The sequence below is a fragment of the Lactuca saligna genome, chromosome 1 (genome assembly GCF_052625555.1).
Source record: "Lactuca saligna cultivar CGN05327 chromosome 1, ASM5262555v1, whole genome shotgun sequence".
NCBI classification, from domain to species: domain Eukaryota; kingdom Viridiplantae; phylum Streptophyta; class Magnoliopsida; order Asterales; family Asteraceae; genus Lactuca; species Lactuca saligna.
The window spans coordinates 89905529-89933294 of NC_136417.1; the positions used below are offsets into that span (position 1 = coordinate 89905529).

At 30.9% G+C, this 27766-nt stretch overlaps 1 protein-coding gene across 1 annotated transcript; it reads left to right on the plus strand.

Annotated features, from left to right (window-relative positions):
- Nucleotides 1–221: 221 nt before the first annotated feature.
- Nucleotides 222–27519, plus strand: LOC145000091 (myosin-6-like). The gene is made up of 12 exons (XM_078959243.1): nucleotides 222–1199; nucleotides 1333–1512; nucleotides 5942–6067; nucleotides 6153–6323; nucleotides 6442–6618; nucleotides 6867–6937; nucleotides 7032–7131; nucleotides 17534–17590; nucleotides 17728–17775; nucleotides 17990–18091; nucleotides 18188–18267; nucleotides 27158–27519. Exons 1-12 carry the CDS (start codon nucleotides 270–272, stop codon nucleotides 27291–27293), a joined length of 2178 nt encoding a protein of 725 aa, XP_078815369.1. The 5' UTR covers nucleotides 222–269; the 3' UTR covers nucleotides 27294–27519.
- Nucleotides 27520–27766: the final 247 nt, after the last annotated feature.

A 27766-nucleotide genomic window follows, 5' to 3' on the forward strand; every position in this document is an offset into this window, starting at 1 on the left:
GTGGGGTGGATGTCATTTCAAGTTGGGTTTGTTTAACCTAATCAAAGTTTTGACTTTTATAAAATGGTTTTCCGAGTAGTCAAATAATATTGTAATTATAAACTGAATCCTTTAATTCTAATATAAATAATAAAACACATTACCTGTTAAAAGTCAAATGATAACTTGTAATAAATACGTTTCACTTGGATCTATATGTCAGGTAAGTACAATCTTTTGGGTATTTATATTCTACTATAACCATACAGTGTCATCAATACCAAAAGACAATGTCTTCTTCACAAGTAAACCTTCAAAGTTGCCTAATTCCACTAGAGGAGATCATCCGGGCCACCGAAGATTTTAGTCCTGAAAGACTTATTGGAAGCGGTGGATTCGGTATGGTCTACAAAGGACAACTCTCTGAACTCTGGCAAAACCGAATAGTTGCTATCAAACGGCTAGACCTCGCCGGCAACCAAGGAGAGGCCGAGTTCATCAATGAACTTCAGTTGGTTTCAAGACTCCACCATGAGAACATCATATCTTTCGTTGGTTATTGTAACGATGGCAACGAGATGATTATAGTTCATGATTATGCTAGTAATGGAAGCCTTGATTATCATCTCCAAGACCCAAATAAGAGGCGTGGCATAAAATGGACACAACGTCTGAAAATCTGCTTAGGTGCAGCAAGAGGGCTCGATTACCTTCATTCGGGTCTTGAGGAGCCCAATAGAGTAATACATAGAGACGTGAAAAGTGCTAACATATTGTTAGATGAGAATTTTGTCGCCAAAATTTGTGATTTTGGTTTGTCAAAAGTGGGTCCTAGAAATCTGCCAAATACCCAACTCTATACAAAGGTTGCAGGTACACAATTTTACTTGGATCCCAGATACCGTGAAAGTGGCATCCTTACAAAAGAATCAGACGTATACTCGTTTGGGGTGGTCATGTTTGAAATGCTAAGTGGAATGTTGGTATATCTTCCAAGGAGCATTGGAGATGATAACGCAGAGTCGCTGATGAATTTCGTCCGTCGATACGAACAAAATGATGAAAACAAGTTAATTGATAACGACATTAGAGATAAGATTGATATTGGTTCTTTTAATACGTTTAAAGAAATTGCATATCGGTGTGTTAGTTTTAATTTCAAGGATCGCCCTATGATGGGCACGATTGTCGAAAAGATTGACGAAGCATTGAACATTCAAGTAAGTCTTTCATTTAATTATTTTTGGCACAATCCTTATATACCGCCTCTTGAAGGTCAACTAATTATAGCTAGTATACTATACATTTTGATTAAATATTTTGATTTATTTTGATAACTATGGTTTATTGCAGGAAAATGTTGATAATGTTGATGCCCTTATAGAGTGCGTTAGGGAAGATATCGGATTCAGACATGGCAAACCCGTTGCAGCCTTTACCATCTATAAATGCCTTATCCATTTGAAATATCTTGAAGCTGAAAGAACTTCCGTGTTTGATCGACTGCTTCATATTTTTAATTCAGCAATCGAGGTAATTCCTTCCTGCATATAGTAATAATTAAGTGCATGCACTATTTACATACAGACGGAGTTAATTAATTCATTAGGGCCCACCAAAACGTTGTGAAAGCATATATGCAAAGTGTTTTAGTTTGGACTCTTTTTGCATTTGTGTTTGGAGCGGATATACTTTCCGGGGTTAAAAGAGTAAATTTACAACAAAGTAAGGGTAAATTAGTAACTTAACTACTAGAAAACTGGTCAATTTCCGGCGGCCATATCCGTCGGAAATCCGTCACTAAAGCCAATTTCCGACAGCATACCGACATAATTAGGTCTGTCGCAAAAGCCCCATTGATAAATATTACCAACAGAATTTGTGATGGATTACCATCAGAAAGGAACGGCCTTTTGTTTAACTTCTTTGACCAAATTAACAACATAATAGGGATGGAGTATTGACCGACACATTAATGCGACGGAATACCAACGGACTCCTTTACTGACAGAATACCGACGGACACTTATAGTGACGGATTTCCGACAGACTGTTGTAGATTTTATTGTTGTAGATTTTAGTAGGGGTGACCATATTAACAACATAATAGGGACGGAGTACCGATGGACACATTAGTGACGCAATACCACGAAAAACACGACAAACACGAAAAACACGCTAAAGAACTGCTAAATCGTGTCAATTTTGAAGACGAACACAACACGACACGACATCGTATTTTTTACGGTTAAAATGAACACGACACGAACACAAATTTAAATTTCAGTTTCGTCCCAATTTCGTGTTGTGTCATGTATTTTTATCGTGTCCTGTCACTAATCCGTCATAAATTGATAAAAAAAAAAAAGTTTAAAAAAAATATGTATCCAATTTTTTCTGCCCAAAGTGCTAAAAAAATATTACATTTAAATACAAAAACATCAAAAAACTATTACTAAATCCAAAACCAAATATTAGTATTTAAAAACCAAAATTTCATAATCCAAAAATCAAATATTAGTCATTAAATACCAATATAACATAATCCAAAACTAAACAATTTAATCTAAATTTTATATACATATTTGATTTCAAAGTTAGTATAATTCTTGATTTCCTCATATGTTATGCTTTGAAACATGCATATTCTTGCAAATTTGAACACATTCATATTTAACGTACACTAAAAACACAATACGGATATAAAAAGTAAATTTTGTAAGTACAATGAGGGTTTTAAGCCACTTTTAGCAATATACTTACCTTAAAAAAACTGAAACATTAGACATTTAAATTTAAAATGGTTATTTACCTAAGTGCCTCTTTTAACAATTTACTTACAAAGTACAATGTTTTAATAAGAAACATAAAAGCACACCAGCACCCATATGTGTACAATGAAAACCAACAACCAAACCAAGACTAATTCATCCACATCTTTCTCCATACAATGCATAATTGCTGCAAAATAACAAATGTTTAATTAGATTTTGTAGTGAAAATCGAAAAAATATATTTATTATATACTTTAGCAAATAGCCATGATACATATATAAATAAGAATAAAATCAAAATTAGATGAAGAATTGACAGTTACATTTCATGGCATATATAAGCTTTGGTTATAGGCTTATAGCCTCTTTATGCATATCATGTTGTATTGAGTAGTTTATTTAGTCTTTTTATAATTGTTTCCTGATGTACTGAACCTGGTAAAGGAAATATCCAATAAGATATATGTTTTTCATGTATTTATAAATGGTCACTTTCTAAACCAACACCCAAGCTTTCAAGGACTAAACATCAGTGTACAAAATTTTAGCTGATGTACACATACGTACACTAGTGTATGACATTGATACCAACATTTCAATTTTAATTTTATAGTTTTCAACAACTAAACATCAGTTTTTTCACACTTTATTATACATCAATCAATTGATATTGATGTATTACGTACTTGTGAGAAAAATAAAGCGGAAAAACGATGTATTTTTATTATTATTATTGTTATTAATTGTTATTAATTATTGATTATTATTATTGTTGTTATATTATTATTGCTATTTTTTATTAATACTTGTTATTGTCATTATTATTATTATTATTATTATTATTATTATTATTATTATTATTATTATTTCTATTTATTATTATTATTATTATTATTATTATTATTTATTAATACCAATTGCTTCGGAAAATATTAATTATATTATTTCAATTAAAAAATAATTTTTTTTATTTAATTACTAATTCTAATAATAATAGAATTATTTTTAAAATAATAATAATAAAAAAGATTATTTATTTTACAAAAAATAGTTTTGTTGGTCATTTGTAATAATAATCATTAATAATAATAATAATAATAATAATAATAATAATTATTATTATTATTATAAAATTAATAAATTATAGTTAGATGAGTTGAATTATTTGGTTATTAATTATAATATTTTTAATATAAAAGTTAATGGTTATTTCAAATAATAATGTTACTAATAAGAATTAAGTTAGTTTTATAATAATACTATTAAAAAAATTATTATTTTCTTGAAAACATTTAGGTTGGTAATCTGCATATTTTTTATTAATTATAAATAATAACAAAAATACTTATATTATAATAAATACAAATTTGAACTATTTCGTAAATATATATATTATTTTAATATTTAATTACTAATGCTAATAATAATAATAGTAAAAGAACTTTTTTTATAATGTTATTAGTAGAAAATGTTAATTTAATTTCTAAAAAGGAATTTATGTTGGAAAATCCGTCATTAACTACCAGATAGCCCAAGTAGGGATGACCATTAGAACCGCGAGAACCGGAATCGGATCGGAACCGAACTGGAACCGGAACCGGAATTGGTAATAATGTCCGGTTACCGGTTCTTTATTTTTATGAAAACCGGTCCCGGTTCTAAAAACCGGAACCGGTTTAACATTTTTCTCGTTTTTTAAAATGCACATAACTAACTCATATTAAATCATAATTATTTGATTTTTTTCCAACATGTAATTTGGAGTTTCTAATTCATTTTTGACTATACAAATATATGTTTTGGTTTGATATTGTGTCGGATACATGCCCCGAAAGAAAGAATATTGATGTTGCGTTTTTTCTATTTCAATATTTTTTAGTTTTTTTGAATCCGTCCCATCTTTTTAAATGAGCATAACTCATTTATATGACGTCGGAATTACTTAATTTTTTTTCAAGCATGTAATTTGGTGTTTGTAGTTCATTTTAGACGATAAAAACACTTATTTGGTTAGATATTAAATCATTTATAGGCCCCGGAAGATAGCATATCAATGCTGCGTATTTTCTGTTTCAACATTTTTTTTGAATCTATCCGGCTTTTAAAATACGCATAACTTACTCATATGAAGTCGAAATTATTTGATTCTTTTTTCATTGTGTAATTTAGTGTTTTTACTTCAATTTAGAATGTAAAAAGTGTTAATTTGGGTAAGTATTGAATCACTTACAAGATCCGTAAGATAGCATATCATCTATAATATTTCAACCGGTTCTAATTTGAAAAATAACCGAAAAACCGCGACCGGAACCGAAACCAGGTGCTAGAACTGGCGGTCCGGTTCCCGGTTCTTATAATATAGGAAAACCGGTTTTGGTTCCTAACCGGTCCGGTTCTAAAGCTCATCCCTAAGCCCAAGTCACTGATTTCGCTTACATTCCGTTGGTAATTACTGACCGAAGTTATTATCGTCGCTATTGTGTAAGTATTTCGTTACAAAAATTAAGTGTTTTATATTTTTCACAATTCCGTCGGAATTCCGTCATTATTTTCCGTTCCGTCACTAATTTCCGTAGGAAATTCACCCAGTTTCTAGTAGTGTTTACTGTGAATATTGGTTAATTCAGTAGGTTATATTATTCGTTATGATCATGATAGTCAGTTGGTAGACTTGGTTCTCAGTGAATATATACAAATGTATCTCATTAGGAAGGAGGGAATCGTAGCGGGTTGGAGTGAGCGGGTTTAACCAGGCAGGAGGAGAGGGGCAGGCGGGAGGAGAGCAAGAGAGAAACAACGGTGTTGAGCGGTTTCTTGAAACCACCAGAGGGTTGAATCACAGAAGAAAAATAGGGAAGATAAGTTGGGAGGGCTGCGGTTTAGGTGGGTTCGGCTCCCTCCGCAAAGGGTTTGGGGGTAGCAGGAAGGATGGGGACGATTCCATCCTCCCTTAGTAGTTGCCAACTCTTACCATTCTTCCCCTATATGATTCGCTCAATTCCATTCGTTACTTTCAATTCATGAAACCATGTAACAACAGAAATTTCATCAAATGACTCAGCCTTATTTTATTTCCTTTTAGTATTCATTCCCGATATTTGCCATATATATTACATAAAGATGCAAAGTTAAAATATCAATTAATCTGACTGTTCCAATTGTAACAGCCGTTTGGAATCATATTACAGGATGAATATAATACGACTCACATGGCGTATTGGTTATCAAATACATCTACTTTGTTATTCTTGATCCAAAAAAGTCTAAAATTTGATAGTGCAAGTCCCCCAACATCGCAACTTCAAAGAGCCATGGTATTGTTTTTAATCATATTAATATCGGTTTTAACTTTTTTCAAATTATATACTTACGTTCCAGATTTTCTTGTTATATATTTAGGGATTTCCATCATCTGTGTCTGATCTTAATGAGATAGTACAACAAGTTGAAGCCAAACAACTAACTTTGCATTTCAAACGACAACTAACAGAATGTGCACAGAAAATGTATGGCATTATTCGTGACAAGTTGAAGCATGAGGTGGGATTACTACTTGACTTATGTATTCAGGTAGTTAAACTTTGATTCGTCCTCACCAATAATATACTATTAATGTAACCATGCATGCACTCATAATCTTATTTAAAACCAAATTGCTATCACATAATGCTCCTATCGACTTGTGAAGGCGAATTTTATCCAGGCGAGTTTCGTACAGCCAACATCTGTCCCCTCCAGCCTCCAGGAAAGTGTGAAATTCAAGTTTCCACAAAGGTTGTTCATTCTCGGAGGTTTTGAACGGAATCACTGGCATGGGATTGTTGGTCATCTCACTACTTTCCTCAACACATTGAAGGAAAATTATGTATGTGCATTATACATGGCTCAATGTTTCTTCCATAAATGTTACATTTAATAATTATAAGTCATAACTTTCGTGGATATATATTAAAAAAAAAAAAAACAAAAAAAACAAATATTTCATTAATTGATAAACACATGGATGTGATGAGTCCAATAGTTATACATATACACATCTGGTGAACTAATATTACATTAATGCTAAGTGGATTGCATTTTTCTTGAATATTATCTGATATAGTTGCATTTCAGGTGCCTCCCACAATTGTTAAGAAGATATTTGCTCAAACTTACTCATATATTAATGTGCAGCTATTTAATAGGTGTTTTGTTGCTCAACTTTGTTTTGGGTGTGATTTTCATGGTTTAATTTCCATCATAAACATTCCCTTTCAATTATCTTCTTAATTTTTGCAGTCTTCTTCTATACCGGGATTGTTGTACTTCCAACAACGGGAAATATGTGAAAGCCGGTTTAGTTGAGTTGGAACTATGGTGTCTTCAGGCGAAAGAAAAGGTAATTATTTAATAGGTCTTATGTATGATTATGCTTGCATGCCAAATCTTTTCATAGAAACGAATGTAATTTTCTTGAGGTTCCAAATAACATATGAAACCTATATATAAGAAATAAAAATGTTACCAAGCATAAGTAATTTCATCTTTATATCAGCAAAAGATAAGAAAAATGAAAATTAAACATAAATTCGTATCAAGTTCTTTCCACCAACCAGCCTCCCTCGTATACTTGTAACAAAGTGTGTGGGTTAACAAAGGATAGATTTCTAAGGGTTTAATTAGGGTTAAGAAGGTTGGAAGTGAGAGGCAAGAAAAAAATACCGATGTGCGCCTTGTAGAATATGGGTCAGGAGATGTGGAAGGTATGGATTCCTTCCACCCTTAAAGGAGCAAATACCAAATAATGGATGTAAGGTTAAATCATTTTTTTATTATTAATTTTTTATTTTTATTTTTATTTTTCATTTTGAAGGCCGTCACTACTAGAAAACTAGGGCAACAGCTAGAACACAATCCGTAGCTATTCAGTAGGTATAAGGCGATACCTACGGATTTGCTATGGAAAATGCCTTGTAGCATAAATGCCCGTGAGAAATTTATACCTACGGGATTGATACGGACTAGCTACAGAATAGCTACGGCTTTTTCCATAGGTATAATACCTACGAAATAGCTACGTAAAACAATAGTTACGGAATACCTACGGGTTACTCACAAGAGTCAAGTTTGACTATTAACCTACGTAATAACTACAGAAATACATAGCTACGAATTTCCTACGGATTACCGACGGAGCCCACTTTGACTATCATTGACTTTATTACCTACAGATTTCCTACGGCTTACATTATCTACGGATTTTCCGTAGGTAATTACTTTTTTTTAAATAATAAAAAATTATTTTAAAAAAAATCCAATTTTTTTATGTCCAAATTATTGAAAAAACTCATTACATTAAACTTATAACAACCACAAAACAAATAACATTATAATAAAACTAATAAACCTAAAAAAAGTATCAAATACAAGTACATATTACTAATGAACATTGTTTAATAATATATTAAATATGTCTAATAATACACATTAAAAGTGTCAACTATAAAAGCTTCACTAAGTGTTTACAAACATAAAATTAAGAATTATTTGGTGGATTACTTGACAAATTATCGGGTAAGTTAAATCAATAAAGGCTCACAAGTGTTCTTTAATTTGAGTTTTGATTTAATGGTCAACAATTGTTCCTGTTTCAATACACCATAATTAATGATCACAAAAAAAAAATTCAAATATAGCAATACTTTCATTTATTTGTTTATTATAGCAATAATCGGGAACATTTTTTAAAGTACATCACAATAAATAAGACAAAATGAAAATAGTATTTTATAATAAGCATGCATATCTTTCATTTAAGTAGCTCAAAAATAAAAACACATTTCCTTTCAGGACTACCAAACATACCTAATACCAAATTAGGATATTATGCCCTGCACACAAGAAAAAAAAACAAAACAAAAAAAAACTCTTAAACTTTTAGTTTCTTTCCAAGAACTTTGAAATCCTAAAGATATAGACAAAAGATTCTTTGAAGCAAACATTTACATTTTTTATTGCATTAAATAGTTTGCAAAGGGTGAAAGCCATCCTGAATAAGAAAATTTAAACTCTTAAGCCTTTGGAAATTACCTAATGTTCTCCTAAACAAAGTGACCAAATGTTGTTTATATCCTCTTAATAACTTTTAAATCCTAAACAAAAGTTGTTTCTATACATTCTCTAAATCCTAAAACATATTCTTAAGATTAAATTTTTAATATTACAACAAATAGATTCATTTTTTTCATGGCCAAATCTGTTTTTAAAAAGAACCATTGCTTAGGTTGTCAAACCCTTTCGAAATTAATCATCTTATGCCCATTTTGACAATCTAGTTTCAACAAAGTTTCTAAAGCACATGATATAAAATTGGTTTTTAGGGGAGTATAGCAAACGGTTAGGGATTCGGAGGATAATCAAAATTACAGTAACAAGGTTTTACCTTTCATATAAACCTAAACATAAAATAAATATTTAAACAATTCAATTTCAAAGATTCAAAGAAATTAGGCTTTTACCATTTCAAATCTACTTAGCAAGAAGAGGATGAAGGATTAGGGTTGGTGGTCCACCGAAGACGGTTGTGGCAACTGATTTGTCTTCGGAGCTGGAGATGTTGCCGAAGCAGCTGTTTGACGAGCAGCAAATCACCGAAGTAGCCTAACATTTAACTAAAATTTATGAAGTAATTTTATCAAATTTGGAGTAATTTTAACAAATTTTAAACCCCAAAATCAACCTAACATTTAACTAAAAAAAATATGAAGTAATTTTAATAAATTTTAAACCCCAAAATCAACCTAAAACTTTACATTCAACAAAAAAAAAAATCAACCTTACCAGCTAACATTCAACAAAATCAACCTAAAACAAAGTAATTTTTTAAAAAGAAACAAAAAAGAAAAAAAAAACTAGGGTTTACCTTTGTTGGTCGGCGAGGGGAAAATGCATCAAGGCGAAGGAGCGCTCGCCGGCCACCAGTGTGTCGGCGATGGAAGGAGCGTCGGCCATCAGGGGGAGATTTTGTCCGGCGACCACAAAGAGAGAGTAGAGGGAGAGCGCAGCGCAACAACGTTTTTTTTTTTTTTTTTTTTGTGTCTTAACAGAGTTGCGAGAGGGGCAAGATGAATTAAGGTAGGAACGTGTTTTTCGTTTAAAAGGGCACCTAAGGCGTATCTACGGCCAACACACACACACACAAAAAAAACACCTTTCAGCAGGAATCAAACTCAGGTCAGACGCGCAATAACCAAGATTCTTACAAAACGGCCGGGTATGTCACATCCGTAATAGGTTTGACTACAATTAATTTTATTTTGTTTCTAGAAAATAAAGAAAAAAAATGGGTGGGGTAAGACTCGAACTCGCATCTCGGCCATAAATAACCAACGAAATAACCATCCGGTCGGGCATGCCACATCCATACTGAAGTAGTCTCCTATTAGTAGTCTCCTATTAGTTTTATGCACTTTCTTTTTTCGTTTATTATTATTATTATTATTATTATTATTATTATTATTATTATTTTTATTAATTTTTTTTCAATAGTCGAGTCTTATAACTTTTTTTTATGATCATTTTGTTTTTTATGATCGTTTTGTTTTTACATATATAATAAGTCGAATATTAATGGAAAATGATAATATTGGGAATAATAATAATAATAATAATAATAATAATAATAATAATTATTATTATTATTATTATTATTATTATTATTATAAAAATAAAAATGGAAATTATGATGATGATGATGGTGGTGATGATGATGATGAAGAAGATCATGATGATGATGGTGATAGTGATGATGATGATGATGATGGTAGTGGTGGTGGTGGTGGTGATGATGATGATGATGATGATGATGATGGTAGTGGTGATCGTGATGGTGGTGATGGTGATGATGGTGGTGATGGTGGTGGTGGTAGTGGTGGTGATGGTGGTGATGGTGATGGTGATGATGGTGATGATGATGGTGATGTATGTAAACGTATTCATAAACATTATAGTGTTAAACCATTAAACGAGCAATGGATCTCGTATGTGCACACGGATTTATAAATGATATTAATAGCTATAAATTGGTGAAAATATAGATAATCATGTATAATAGAGGTCTGAAAAAGATGGAGCGAAAAAAACGACGTTCGGTGCCCGGAAAATCGAAAATAAGAAAAATTTGTAACTAATCCGTATGTGCACACGACTTTATATGTCAATCCTAGCCTACCCTGGCCACCAACTCCAGATCCTGATTCTCTCGTCTCCACCATTATCTAAACAAAACAAGACGTATGAAAAGGCCACAATACATTTTCCAACTTTATGGTCTTAAATGGCTATTAAGTGCTTAATACCAAAACCCTAACTTCTTAACTCATTAAGGCATCCTAACTCATGCATGGAAGGAAACTAATGACCAAGATTACATTTTTATGGCTCTAGACACTCCAAACGTCGGAAGTTAAACAACATCTAATTAATACTTCATCCATTTATGAATTAGAGTGACCCATACTTGTAACACGAAGCTTATGGGAAAGAACACAAATCCATAGCTAAACAACATCTAATTAATACTTCATCCATTTATGAACTTTGCTTTACCTCCAAATGGTGTCAAATGATGATGTGATTCTAGATCCAAAGTGCTCTACTCTTCTAAGATGGTCTCATCTTCTTTCTTCCTCCTTCAATATCATCAAAACACACACTAATGGCTCAAAGATGCTCTCAAATGGATTAGATTTGCAAAGGGGTCTAAATGGGGATGGAGGCTGATAAAAGAAAGAAGTATTTGGAGTTAAGGATGTTTAAATAGGTTCCAAACCCTAAAAATTATGGTTTGAGATTTTGCCATGCTGGCCCAACGTACTCACACAGACCCCAAAATTACAAAAATACAACTATGGACCAATTTGCAAACAATTCTCTTACCAAGGGTTTAAAAGGTAAATACCTGAAAATCGAGATATTACACAAAAAGTCTAAATGGATAAAGTTTCGAACTTTATCCATTAAGACTTTCCATAAAAAAATATCTAAACTTTAAGTCTCAAAAAGTCCAAGAATGCATTTCTTTCAACTTAATATATTAAGTCCAAGCCTCCAACTTTCAGATCTTATGAAGCATGATGTAAAGATGAATAAAGTTTCCAACTTTGTCCATAATAATGCCACAAACTTATAAGATCTCTAGACTTTAATGCATCAAAATGACCAAGATAACATACATGGTTAAAAGAACATGCACAAGATGCCAACTTTCCAAGCCCAAATGGTCCACTCAACAATCCTAAGTGCTCAAAAGGAGCTGTAGTTATCTCATATCCAAACTCAATGCCAAAATAGGACCAAAAGTGCATACGAGGGACCATTAGCACAATCAAACAAATATAAAGGAAAGGTTGTAGCTTTTATACTTACAAAAGTCTAGAAAATATGTGAACTTTATGGATCCAAACTTGAAACAACATCCCTTGAAACCAACTAGACTTTCTTGATCTTCAAGCTACATCAAATGACCACCAAAATGCATCAAAAGTTGTTCAAGGAGAGAGGATAAGTTCTCTTTACTCTAAGGAGGCTAGGGTTTTACTCAAGGAATGATTTGGGGTGTTAGAGACTGAAAATGATCAAACTCTAAGGGTTAATAACCTTTTAATACCTAAAAACCCTAAAAACATGCAACCTACTGGGCAGGGGGTGCCCGACACTCCTTAAGTGTATTCAAAATTCATAACTTCTTCATTCTAATTTCGTTTTTCGTGATCTTTATATGCATGTGAATGTATTGACAAGTCCAATAATTATATCTAACTACTTTTTACTTAAAGTATTCAGATGACAATTTACTAATTCATGCAAACAGTCCAGAGTATCGTCTTTTTCCCATTTTACCCCTTTTGGCTCCAAAACACAATTCAAGTGCTTAAATCACTTAACCAATATTATCAACAACAAATAAGGTCTAAACTGTATCGCCTTGAAGCCTAAGACCTTTACTTGAGTGATTTACTTACCGCTATCCCAAAATTAGAAACATCCTGAAAATGGATGTTATAGAAAGTAATTGCAATCATAATTCTAGAATTATCAAAGTTTATATTGATATTCTTAGACCCAAAATCTAACATTTGATGTGTGAATTTCGTGTGTCGCAAAACATATGTGAATTCTAGTATGTCCTAGAATTCGAAAATTGCATTTAGATAAGGCAGTTAAGGATGGAAAACCATACATAATTATGTTAGGACACCCACCTAGCGGTGCTACCGCTTGGAACCCCGCAAGGGGCGTGACGCCCTTAACACTCGCTCTTTTGGTCGTACCGGGTTCAATCTAAACTATTACAACTTTGCATTTTGCACCTACAACATAGTAATAAAACTAATATATAAACTAATTTGAAACATGTAAAACTCTTTTCACATATAATGAACCGATGACATAAAAATCACAAACAAGAAGTTGAACTGACAAGTGCTTGCATGTATATTGTGAAAAAATCATAACCCAGTAGCTTATAAAGCCATGGGCCCATGTCATCACCTTCACCTATGTCATATAATTCCCCTAAAGAATTTCGCTCGAGTTTCTCATACATCATACATATCTATATACACACACAAACAAACACATACACAAACACACACACACACACATATATATATATATATATATATATATATAGAGAGAGAGAGAGAGAGAGAGACAGAGAGAGAGAGAGAGAGCTAGGTTCAAATGTGGATTGACATCTATTGTGTGGACGTATGGATAATGTTTTTTTGTGAGAATGACAAAGAAATTTGTTGTTTGATAATATGAATACGTTCAATCTTATATAATTATTGCAATTATTACGCATTTTCACTAATCAAATCATCTATAAGGTTATTATAGACTATGTTTAACTATTATCATTCTGTCAGAATTTTATCAATATGTTTATTGAGTCGTATTTTGTAAGAATAAAAATAAATGCAAAACGCTGAATAAGAACAAAAAATAAATTAGAATTAGTGAAAATCCATTAAAATAACAATAGTTCTGTAAGATTGAACGTATTCACATTAGTAAATGGCATATTCTCTTAGTAATTCTCATAAAATAGCATTATCCACACGTCCACACAATAGATGTCCATCCACATTATAACCTAGCCCTATATATATATATATATATATATATATATATATATATATATATATATATGTGTGTGTGTGTGTGTGTGTATGTGTGTGTGTTGAAATGAAGATAGTAAATAAAATAAAGACGTGAAGACACTACGTTTATGTAATTATTCTGTCATGAAACTTCTATATATTCCCTTATGTCATTATTCGGTAATGAATATAGGAATAATTATTTGTTAATATTAACATTCTAATTTACTACAAATAAATAAATGACTAATCACATGTCAAATATTCATATTATAATTACAACAATAGTATACATATTTAAAGTCTTATCAGAATAATAACATTAATTTAGTGTCTTCATGTCTTCATTTTATTTACTGCTTTCATTTGAACCATATATATATATATATATATATATATATATATATATATATATATATATATATATATATATATATATAGGCTTAGGTTAGTGCATTTTAACTAATTATTATGCGGACGTATAGGTAATGTTATTTTTTAAGAATGATAAAGAAAATATATTGTTTGATAATATAAATACGTTCAATCTTACATAACTATTATCATTAACACATATTCTCACTAATTAAATCGTCTATAAGGTTACTATACACTTATTATTATTATTCCCATTTCTATCAGAATGTTTATTGAGTCGTATTCTGTCAGAATGAAAATGCGTGAAAAATGAAGTGTGAGAACAAAAATAAATAACAATTAGCGAGAATGCATGAAAATAACGCTATTTTTGCAAGGTTGAGCGTAATCGCATTATTAAACAACTTATTCTCTTAGTAATTCTCATAGAATAACATTGTCCACACATCCGCACAATAATTAGTTAGAATACTTGAACATAGCTCTCTCTCTCTCTCTCTCTCTCTCTCTATATATATATATATATATATATATATATATATATATATATATATATATATATATATATATATATATATATATATATATATAAGGAAAAGATCAAATGAGAACACCTAAAAGGTTGAGAACGCGAGAACAGTTCTGGACCAATCAATATATAAGTGGATATTAGTAATCGTATATTTTAATTAAATTAAAATAATATAAAATTCATCAAATCCCTTAAATTTAGGATCAATTACCAAAAAAGAATAAAATATTCGATTTTTTTTATTAATGAAATATAAAAAAAATTTACCAAAATTTATTTTCAAACTGAAAAAAAAATATATTTTTTTCTTAAAAAAAATCAATTTTTTTTCTCCTGTTTCAACTTTTTTTTTCAAAAAAATGAATAGAAATCTAACCACAAATCAATACATTTGTATTCACAAATGATCTTTTTTTTCAAAATACATGAAACTACTCCAATCACAAACGAATATACATCAATTTACAAGTAATACAATTTCTTTTTTTTAACCAACTAAAAATAAAAGAGTGTAAAAATTATCATTTTTTTCAAAAAAAGAATACCTTTAATGATAAACAAGTACACTCATTACTGCTATTTACAAATAAATACACTCTTATTAACAAATGAGTACCCTACTATTCACAAATTAATAATTGAATACCTCAAATCATAAATAAATACATTCACATCTGAATGCACTAGTATTCACAGATGAATACTCTGCTATTCATAAATAAAGACACATTCTAACATAAATGATTTCATCAAAAAATAATATAACTTAAATCTAAAAAAATATAGAACATAGTACAATTTTCTATTCTCTTCTAGCTCAAATTCTTCATCTTTCATGTTCGTAAACAACTCCAAAGGACCTCTACAAAAACACATACGGAAGAACTCTCAAGACCTTCATAGTCAGTTCTAAAGTTTCTCTCGCATCTCTTTAATTCCTCGTCCCCTCTGTCTAATACTTTTGCATAATTGATTATGAAAAAACGAAAGATAAAGGAAGCCCTAATTGTACTCGTCATTATCGTCACCATTGACACAGACGCCATCATCAGCCTTTATCTTCACAACAGCATTCAAGCAAAATCGAGACCATATCTTGCAAATTGAAATCGATTTACAGGTCTAGAATCTTCAATGAAATCCTATGAAATAAAATCAAGTTGTAGCCTTCTGATATGTAATATGTATTTGTATTTCTCTTTCTCTCGAAAGATCTCTGCCCACCTATTGATAGAGGTGTGGAGATGAATGTTATGTGATGATAATGGTGACGGTGGTGTTGCTGCCGGGTTCAACTATCAAGATGGCGGTGGTGGTGTTTTTGTGTCTTGTGCAGCGGCTAGGTTGAATAAAACTCAAAAGTCGGCAGTGGAGAGATGAGAAGGAAGAGGCGTATGTTTTTTTAGTCTTGGCTTCCATCGATTAGGGTTTCAAGGAAATGAGAGTGAGAGAGAGAGAGAGAGTGAGTGAGTGAGTGAGTGAGTGAGAGAGAGAGAAAGAGATATTTTAGGAGTTGATAAAAATAAGATAAAACATAATGACTATAGTACCCTTTTAGTTAATTAGGAAGTTATAGTTTAATCCTATGACTTTCTAAATTTATATAAATGGCTCATTAATATTAAACTTTGATTTTAAAATTTAGAGGGTTTAGATATGTTATCGTGTTCTCAATCTTTTAGATGTTTTTATTTGATCCTACTAATATATATATATATATATATATATATATATATATATATATATATGTATATATATGTATATATATGTATATATATGTGTGTGTGTGTGTGTGAAACTCATGTTTTACACAGATTGATTAAAAAAAGTTATATATAAAGATATAAACTTTAAATATTTTTTTAAAGAAAACATTAAATATCAAATTGTAAACATTATGTATTTTTTCAAATAAAATTTCAAAATATTTATACAAACAAAATAATTAATACATAAATAATTCAATCAATATTAATAAAACAAACTACAAAAAATAATTATATTTTGACCATACAACATTGTTTTAGTTTGTCAGTAAAAATCAACAAAGTTTGATTATTTTTTTATATATACCATTTTGTTTAAAATGACAATAAACTTTAAAAGAAACGTGTTAATTCTGAATTATATATATTGAAGGAAAAATATTAATATTTGAAATATAAGGAAACAAATTAATGACACATTAACTATTTTCTATAACCTAAAAATTAGATAGTTAATTAAGAAAATTAAAAATTACCACAAAAAATTAATTTCTAAGAATTAACCTTAAAATTACATGTGTCCAAACGAATAAAAAATTGACAAGTGGCAAAAAGATATATATATATATATATATATATATATATATATATATATATATATATATATATATATATATATATATATATATATATATATATATATATATATAATAAACATACATATATACACTAAAAAGCCATATTCGAAATAGCAAATACTTGAAATCTTGATTTTTTTATTTTTTTATTACAAGTCACCATGATTATTGATTTCAAAATGTTGGATGTATGTATATATAGGCCTATACATGTTTCCAGATTTTTAACTTGGAAGACTTACTCCTAATTATTGATGTGTTATATTTCTCTCCACTTTCCAGCATACATAAATTGTTCAAATAACTCTTTCGTAAAATTATCAGCTTAATTATAAGACTTGTTTTGTTACTTTAGAATCTAAAATTGATTTTTTTCTTATAGTATGCAGGCTCAGCATGGGATAAACTCAAGCATATTAGACGAGCTTCTGACTTCTTGGTATAATTATTTTTTCTCAACTTACATGAGCATGAGTGATTCTCCTTCCGTTTGCTTCTCTCCCGAAAAAAAGATTTCTTATTCTCTATTACGTACTTTATTATATGTATGTGTTGACCTTATTTATTGACCCTCAGGCTGTATATGAATATGAAAATAATGGTGTACTCATTTGTACATTCCCTGTAAGTCTCTCTCTCTCTCTCTAGATCTCTCTAGATCTCTCACACACACATACATACATACATACATACATACATACATACAAACAAACAATCTTACATATGTAATATATGAGGCCTAGTCACTTGTTGAGGGAATAAATAGTTAATTTAATAGGATGCGTGCTCTCTAGTCTCTCCCACTCATTCTTTGATCTGGTATGCTTTATATTTCCAGACTCTAAGCAAGGAGCAACTGAATAGAATACTAACTCATATCAAGGATATGCGTACGGAAACTCGTCCCAATCTTGAAATTTTGTCTCTATCGTCGCATATTGTAAGCTCTACATGTAAAATTTCATGTTTAAGGAAATAAATATATTTCTGTATAATGGTATATGAATTACTTCGTCATCATGTTATGTTTAACCAGTACCATCCGCACTTAGTTTCTGGGGAAGCGAAAGATTCCTACATAGAAGATATTTCCGTTCTACTAGAAGATAATTCCAGGTATACTACCTTTTTCTGCACTGGTTTATTTGATTTTTGAGGAAATGAAGGAGAGTTTGCTGACATTTTACAATAAAACTTGCGTCCATCTTTTGTAACTCCACCCAGCTCTAGGTCACAGAACAGTGTCGCTTAATATACCGGATAATAATAATAATAAAAGATGGAATTGCAACTTTTTTGTTTAAGCTTTACAAAGTTATGATAGCTTTATGTCTTTTCATTTTATGGAAAGGAACGATAGAAAAAGAAAAGGTTCATTGGCGGAACACTAGTATATCACAATTAGGGGTTAAAACCAAAACACCAAAAGAAAACAAAATAAAGAAATAAAACAAGCTTTTTATCTTTACACACATTTAGGTATATATATATATATATATATATATATATATATATATATATATATATATATATATATATATATATATATATATATATATATATATATATATATATATATGTTCAGGTTAATTTGAGACCATTTTAATTTTGTGAGATCGTCAGACCAAATTTAGAAAAAATTAACTAAAAAAAATATAAAAAATATAAAATATATAAAAAAAAATACGTCTCACGGTCTCACAAAATATAGGTGGTCTCAAATGAACCTAACCCTATATATATATATATATATATATATATATATATATATATATATATATATATATATATATATATATATATATATATATATATTGCACATTTAGTCCTTAATATTTTTTTGTTGCAAAATAATTTCTTATTGTTCTTGTACATATTCAATACCTAAAACCAGTTTCTTTAGGATTTTTTTTCACAGCATCTTATGTGGGATAATAATAATAAGGTTTCAATGATTGTTGATGCTTACGGTCATCGCGACTTCAGCTGTCTGGTTACTTAGGTATTATGTTTCGCTTAGTTCTTGTGTTCTTAACGTCATAACTTCTTCATACGATTTCAGATTTTAATGATATTTATATTAAGATGTAATGATGTTCAGAACACAAGATTTAAGTCTAATCACAAGACCAATGCAGTAAAGACATTGTGATCATAAGCATCAAGATCCCTGAACACCTTATTAATGATTGACCCACGTAGGATTTCGTGAGAAAAACCTAAATAAATCGGTCATAAGTATTCACTATGTACAAAAACAAGGATTAATTTTGCAACAAAAAATATATTAAAGACTAAATGTGCAAAAAAATATTAAAAACTAAATGTGTATAAAAGTGTGAAATACATTACCTTATTAAGTCACTTTTCGCGGCATACCTCAAATAAAAGGGCATAAATACTGATCGTGTACAGTTTAATAAGTTGAAAGGATAAATGTGGACAAAAAATAACTCAGTGACCAAATATGTACAATTGACCAAATATGTACAAATTGAAATACACATTAACTTTTTATGTCATTCCTTAGAGCATCTCCAATGGAGACTTATTTTAGAGCTTTTTGTATTGAGTCATCATTTATTTTCATTTAATACTATTGGAGTTGATTGCTTTTTGTGTATTTATATTGACCACTCAATATATATTGAGTGGTCAATATAGTATAAAGCTTTAACCATCTAACCCCTTGTACTTTTAATATATTTTATTTTTACCCCCTTAATTATATTGTAGTTTTAAATGTTTTTCATTTATTTAACTATTTAATTATTTCTACCATAGTTTTTCATTTATTAAATGTTTATATACTAATTTTTAGTGATAATCTTAATTTAAAATATTTCATATTCAATTATAATATATATAAAGACTATTAATTAAATAAGAAGGTTGTATGAACATTTTAGATAGATAAGGAACAATAAGTTAAAGTTATAAAAAAAACTTAACCATTGGAGAACCCATTTAATTAGAGGTCATAAGTATTAGATTAATGATGTAGCAAATATATTAAGTGATAGGATAGGTTAACCATTGAAGATGCTCTTAATATAACAGTTAAGTGTACATCTTATAAGTTTTCCGATCATACAACTTTTAATATGGTTTAAAATTACTTGAAATTTATTATGTTATTTTTCCGGTCTTAAGTATATAAAAACAGTCTATTTTCACACTAAAATAAAAAAAAATAAAAAAGTAATATGTTTCGAAGATATTTCTAGTGTTATATTTTTATAATAACAACGAATTTATGTTTTATAGTTAATTTTTGTTCAAGAAATATACTTTTGTATATATTGAACGACTATATATATATATATATATATATATATATATATATATATATATATATATATATATATATATATATATATATATATATATATATATATATATATATATATATATATATATATATATACACCAGATGTGTGTCCGCGTAAAGCGATAGAGGTAAATAGTTTTTTGTTGAATAATATCTTACTGAAAACTAATTATTATATTTTATTATTGGTTATTAAGTAATAAAAATTACAACTTTCAAATAAATATTTATTTTTAGAGTTTATAATTATATTACCTAGTTATAAATTAACTTATACATATGACTTCAATATTTTGAAAATGTTATTTTGCTACAAGTTGAATTTATTAATAACTTTTCTTATTCACGTCTGCATATTTTGGCAAATACTAATATTTTATTTATGCATAATTTATTTGTAAAGTATAAATGACTATTGCAAATGTAACCGTTTTTATCTCTATTTTTCAATAAGACTTAGGCTTTAAGCGTGTTTTGCCTCGTTTATTTTCTTTTTTGCCTCTTTACATTTTTAGTTGTCCATTTTTCAATAAGACTTAAGCTTTAAGCTTATAAAATTTTTTGACTCGTTTATTTTCTTTTTTGCCTCTTTACATTTTTAGTTGCTCGTACTGTGAGCAATAAATCACATTTAATATTGCATACAATTAGATCAATAATTTCCAACAAGTGGTATCTGGTTATTGTATATCGAAGTATATCCAAGGTTGATGGCAAATGAAGGATAAGGTGTTCAAAAGTATGAGAAAAATTGTAGCATTACGCTACATTATTGGATGCTTACGAAGTCAAATTACTCGCTATGGGATATAAAAATACGAGTGAACTTCCAAACACAAAGAGTGTGGGGTGTGATTCGAAATGAAGATGTAGAAGAATGGAAAGATCGAATGGTTCTAACAAGTATCTATCAAGTAAGTCTAGAAGAAATGTTATTTATGTTAATTGAGAAGGACACAGTTAAAGAAAGATGGAACACGCTTAAAGTGATGCATGTGGACACCGATCAAGTAAAAGAGGCTAAAGTATAAATCTTGAGAATTAACTTTGAGGTTCTCCAAATGAAAGACATGAATTGGTGGATTATTTTTTTTCATGAGATTAAATACCATTATGACCGATAGTTGATCTTTAGACAAAGGAATTGAGAAAGTTGTGGTGGTGAAGATGTTTCATCGAGTCTTCCCATTACGATTAATGTAAATAGTAATATCTATCAAACAATTTGGAGACTTAAAAAACATGAATGCGAAGATATTGTGGGTCATTAAAAACCCATGAAGAGATGTTTCGGGGTTATAAAGAACAAGGAGGCAGACCTTCCTTGTTACCTACATATGCCAAGTGGGTATCACGATTTAAGAAAACCAAAAAAGGGACCTCATCAAACACCTCAAAAGTTACAAATAGTCATGGTGGCCAAGGCCAAGGAAGAGGTCCTGATCGTGAATCCAATGTAGAACAAAATGTACATAAAAAGGATAAAAGCAAAGTAAAATGCTTTAAACGCGATAATTTTGTTCACTATGCATCGAAATGCCCAGAAAAGAACAACATTAAGGAAGCGAAACTCATGTAAGCCAATGCATAACTACCCATGTTAATGATGGCAATCTCACAAAAATATGTACCCGAAAAGGTGTCGCTAAAAGAGAAGATATGTGTTAATCTTCTTGCGTCAGGGGAGAGTTTAGCTGAATATGAAGTGTGGTATCTTAGCAACAGTCTTGGCAACCACATGAAGGGAGACCGCTCAAAGTTCCATGAGTTGCATTGAAATAACAATCAAATACTTTTAAATGAAGTGTATTACATTCCAAGTCTTCACAATAACATTATTAGTCTTAGAAAAAAGACAGAAGAAGGAAGTTAAGTCATTATGGATGGGTCAGTTTTGACGTTATATGATAAAAATAAAATTCTACTTTTGTGAGTTTAAAGATCAACAAACAAGTTACATAAAACTCCATTAAGAACCGATAGACCAACATGCATTTTAGCAACGAAGGACGAACCAGATTGGATATGACATTCTAGACTTGGTCCCATTCATTTTCCCACATTAAAAACATTATCTGAAAGGAATATGGAAACCAAAGTTCCAAGGAACGAACCTCCAAATCAAGTTTGTGAAGGGTGTATTCTTGCAAAACTAATTCGAATCTCTTTCCCAAATCAGACGCTCTTTTGAAGCACAAAAACCAATTCAACTTGCTCATGCAAACTTATGTAGTCTTATTACCCCCACCTCTATTAGAGGAAGTAAATACTTATTTATTTTGGTAGATAATTATAGTCGGTTGATGTAGGTTTATAGTTTATGTAGGATGTTTGAAGCCTCGGGTGCCCTCAAAGGATTCATGTTGATGGCTGAAAATGGTTTGGGTTTTGAATTGAAGACACCTCGTACAGATTGAGGTGGAGAAAATGGAGTAAAAAGGTATCATATGACTCCACATTCACCTCAACAAAATGGAGTTGTATAAAGACAAAATTGTACCGTTATGGATATCGATCGGTGTCTACTTAAAGGAAAATTTTATTAGGAGAATTTTGGGGAGAAAATGTTAGACACACGGGTTATCTTATCATCCGCTTACATACAAAAGCGCTTCCCAACATTACGACGTGTAAAGCATGGTTTGACAAAAAAGCAAACCTTGAATATTTGAAGGTTTTTGGTTGTGTTGTCTATGACAAAGTTGTTGGTGTAGATTTTGATGTAACTTGTAGATCGAAGCAAAAAGATTATGTATGTTGGTATAGAAGATGGAACTAAATCGTATCGGTTATTTGATTCGGAAAGCCAAAAATTATAGGATAGTTGTGATGTTTTTGTTGAAAGTGAAGGGTGGAATTGGTACAAAAACAAAGAAGATGAAGCCACAACTCCTAAAAACTTCACAGTAATCAAGACGGACATCCACTGCGTCAACTTGGAAACCTCAGATCGCCATGGAGTCTTCCCGGAAAACTCGGAAAAACCCAATGTCAAATTTGTCTAGCCTGAATCAATCCCATATACTCCGATTTTGGAACCTATTTCTTCAATCATGACCAACACAAAAAGCCCTTTAAGTGAGGTTGGGCCAAAAGGATTTCGTTTGCTTTTCGATATCTATAATGATGTCGAAAATGTGATTGTAGAACTCATAAAATTTCTATAGATTATAGTGGATCAAACCTTGAATTTTAAAGCAACGAGTACCTCTAAACCATGGTGAGAGGCCATCCAAACGAATTTGGATGCAATCATGACAACCAAGAGGTGGAAGCTTAACAACTTGCCACTGGGTCACAAAGCGATAGGATTTAAATGGGTGTTTAAAGTGAAAAAAAATATTGGAAATGTGATAAAATATAAAACCTGTGTTGTAAAACTCACCGAGTTAGCCGATTACTCCTTTGAGTACTCACTACTCGGCCCCTTACCAAGGCAAGTTATAGAATCTTTAGTACTCCCCTATCGGCCCCTTACTGAACTGAGGAGTGTTGTAAAACCCAGTCAACTCGATGATTAATATGTATAATATAGTTAATGATTTATTATTTAACTCACACACACATGTGATTGTTACTACATATATATCATAAATTTTCATTAATTATTCATGAAGTGAGACCATTACGTGTTTTTTAGTTTCTGTGTATTCACATGTATCTAATTTTTTTATATATTTCAATCTACTTATGATTTGGACATATATAAAATTTCCCTAAAAATATTTCTACATGAATTACCGAATCTGAGTACTCTTGTGTACTCGCTACTCGGTAGTCGGCCGACCAGGTACCAAGTAACGAGTTCTACAACCTTGCATAAAACTCGGCTTGTAGCAAAAAGATACGTAAAAAACAAGGAGTAAATTGTGATGAAGTTTTTGCACTGGTAACATAATTTGACACCATAATGCTCATTCTTTCCTTATCGACTCAACATTGGTGGGCTGTCCACCAATTAGATGTTATGTCCGATTTATTAATGACGATCTCAAAGAGGAGGTTTATGTAAGTCATCCGGAAGGGTACGTTGACAAAGTACATAGTCACAAGGTGCTTAAACTGTCCAGGGTGATTTATGGTTTACGACAAGCTCCTCGAGCTGGGAGCATTCATCTGGATAAAAGACGAAAAGTAATTGGTTGTTCAAAATGATCACAAGACACGAAGGTGTACAAAAGGAACTCAGAAGGAAAAGCTCTTTTAGTTGGGGACTACATTGACGACTTGATCATTACTGGATCAAACAACGAAGACATTGTCGAATTCAAGGAAACAAATGAAAAAAGAATTCGAAATGAGTATTTGGATTTACTCTCCTATAAGGGCGAGCATTTAAACCTCCAGAATGGACCGAACCTAGACTAGCCTCAACAGTTCTGATCCAAGGTCCACCAATTTTTGCTAAACTTACCCGAACCAAGAGTCGGTCTTGTCTAAGGTCCATAAATTTCTGCAAAACTTGTTTGATCTCAGAGTCAGTCTGGTCCGGTTCAGTACAAATACACATCCCTATAATCATATTAGATACTAATCTTCGGTAGGCTTCAACTAGTTGTACTATATACACTTAAAGTTGTATCAATCCTATGGGTACGAGAACGAGAACACCCAAACCTGGACCCGGATCTGGACTGGCCTTAACCGGTCTGGTCCAAGATCCACCAATTTCAGACAAACCGGTCCGGTTCGTTCCAAATGCTTACTCCTATTTCTTAATATCTTAGAATAGAAGCGTTACACAAAAAAAGGGAATATCTTCAAGACAAACTGCATATGAAAACAAGATTTTGGAGCAATTCTGGTTACTAGAGTGCGACTAGGAAACTTCACTTATGGAACCTAAGTTAAAGGTTAAGGAAGATGAAAATGATGAAAAAATTGACCCAATTAAATATATTAGAGTAGTGAGATGTTTGAGTTACTTGACACATACTGAACTGGATTTGTCATATGCAGTTGGAGTTGCTAGTCATTTTATTGAACAACCAACCACTTAGAAATTTCAAGTGGTAAAAGATTTTTTGCAGTATGTCAAAGGAACCACTTATTACATGCTCAACTATTGAAAGGGTGGTCAAGTTGAAAACTTGGTTAGGTTAAGTGATAATGATCATGGAGGTGACGATGTGGGTGGAAAGAGTACAAGTGAGGTGACTACCTAGGAAGAAATGAAGTGACATACAAATCTCAAAAGAAAAGGACTATACCTTTGTTAACATGTGAAGTTGAGTTCACGACATTTACGACGACTGCATGTCAAGACATTTGGATTGGGAATATCGTGAAGGACCTTAGAAGTAGTGATGCACACAAAAACTGGTTTCACTATTCAAAACCGGATCTAATCCGAAACCAGATTGGGTCAAAACCAGTTTTAACCGAACCGGATCGGATCGGATCGAATTTAAAACCGGATTTTCAGTCGAATCCTAATCCTATATTCCAAATCGGATTTGATACCGGATGTGCTAAAAACTGGATCCAAATCCGCCCCAAAATCCGCTTAAAACTCATTAAAATCAGTTTAAACCGGTTTCAATTCGGATTAGAATCGGATTCAGATTTTGACTGGATCTGGATCGGATTTTGACCGGTTTCTGATCGGATTTTGACCGGATCAGATTTTTGATGATGTAAGCGAAACCGGATCGGATTCGGTTTTTGTGCATCTCTACTTAGAAGACATCATGTTATGCCTATAACTTTGTTTGTTGACAACAAGTTGGCGATTCGATTGATGAAGAATCTTATGTTTCATGGTAGAAGTGAAAACATTGACATTCGTTATTACTTCATAAGGGAATGTGCTGAGGAATGACAAATTTTAATAGAAACCATCAAATCAAAGGATCAACAAGCGGACATATTTACAAAATCCTTGATACACCTAAAGAAAGGCAAAATATGAAATATGCTTGGCGTGATGGGTACCGAGCTTGGTCAAGTTTAAAAGGGAGAATGCGATGATAATGATAATGATAATGATAATGATAATGATAATAATAATAATAATAATAATAATAATAATAATAATAGATGGAATTGTCGGATATCCTTTTGTTAAAACCTTAGCAGTGCATGATAGTTAAGATAAGTTTCTCTTTCATGCATAGATTCTTTTCTTAAGAAACAATTCTTGGGTACAATTTTAATTCATCTTCTAAGTTGTTTGTGAGGTAAAGCAAGTGACTAGTGTTCTTGTATTTATTAGTTTGATAGATATGTCTAGATATAGGTAGATTATTTTTGTATTTTATTATTAGTCCTGTTAGACTTTATATATGTTGGTGGTCAGCCATTTCTTTTAATCAAAATGTAACCGGTTGTTTTCCTTTTTCAATAAAAGACTTAATCTTTAAGCTTGTAAAAACTTTTTTCCTATTGATTTTTTCTTCTGCGTCTTTACATTATTAGTTGTTGATACTATGAACGATAAATCACATTTAATATTGCATATAATAAGATTGGTATTTTTCAACACGCAAGCCTAATATTCGGAAATTATGAGTTAAATGAATCTTATTGGCTTCAATTCTATTGTACATATAAGTTTCAGTTTAGTAACTTAATGCAATTTTATCGTTACTTATTTACTGGAATTATCCTACTTATGGATTGAAAATATATGAAACTACATTCAAAATTAATTAACAATTTGTGGTTTAAATGCAGCAAATGTTTTTCTGTTGATGACTTATTTGCTTCTTTGCAAGTAAAGGACTTCACAAACATAAACCGGTTGTCGAGGTTGCCAAATATAAATCTTCCGACTTTTTGTTCAAGTAAAGATCAAACCACAACATATTAGTTATGTTTTGCGAAGGTATAAGCATGATCCTTGCGTATATGTAAAGTTAGGATGACTTTGGCTTAAAGGCATAGGCGGACCTAGAGAGAGCTTAATAAGGGGAGCCGGGAGGTCCCCTTTAGCTAGGTTTAATCCAATTATCTTTCTTATATAAATTGACATTTTCATTTATTGTAATTGTACACTTTTATTCTACAATAATTAAATCCTAGCACTTTTTTGTGTATTAGGTTGTGTTTGGTGCATCACAGCTAGTTGATAAGGTAGTTTATTTTTCGAGTTTTTTTAAGTCAGCCAAAAAGTAGCTTATAAGCTAGCTTTTTGAAAAGCTACTTAGATTAGCTTTTTAGGAGTCTTTTAAAAATTTTCTAAATACACCCCTTAATTAATTATAGAAACAGATACTCTTATATGTTCTTGTATGTAATTTTAAATATTTCAGTTAGTTTTACCAAACGTTATTTCTTATCAGC

Excerpts from the sequence above, each read along its gene's own strand:
- LOC145000091 (XM_078959243.1), top strand. The coding sequence starts at position 270 with ATGTCTTCTTCACAAGTAAACCTTCAAAGTTGCCTAATTCCACTAGAG. Across the intron at positions 6,619-6,866 it reads ACACATTGAAGGAAAATTAT|GTGCCTCCCACAATTGTTAA; the intron begins GTATGTGCATTA and ends GTTGCATTTCAG. Across the intron at positions 17,591-17,727 it reads GACGAGCTTCTGACTTCTTG|GCTGTATATGAATATGAAAA; the intron begins GTATAATTATTT and ends ATTGACCCTCAG.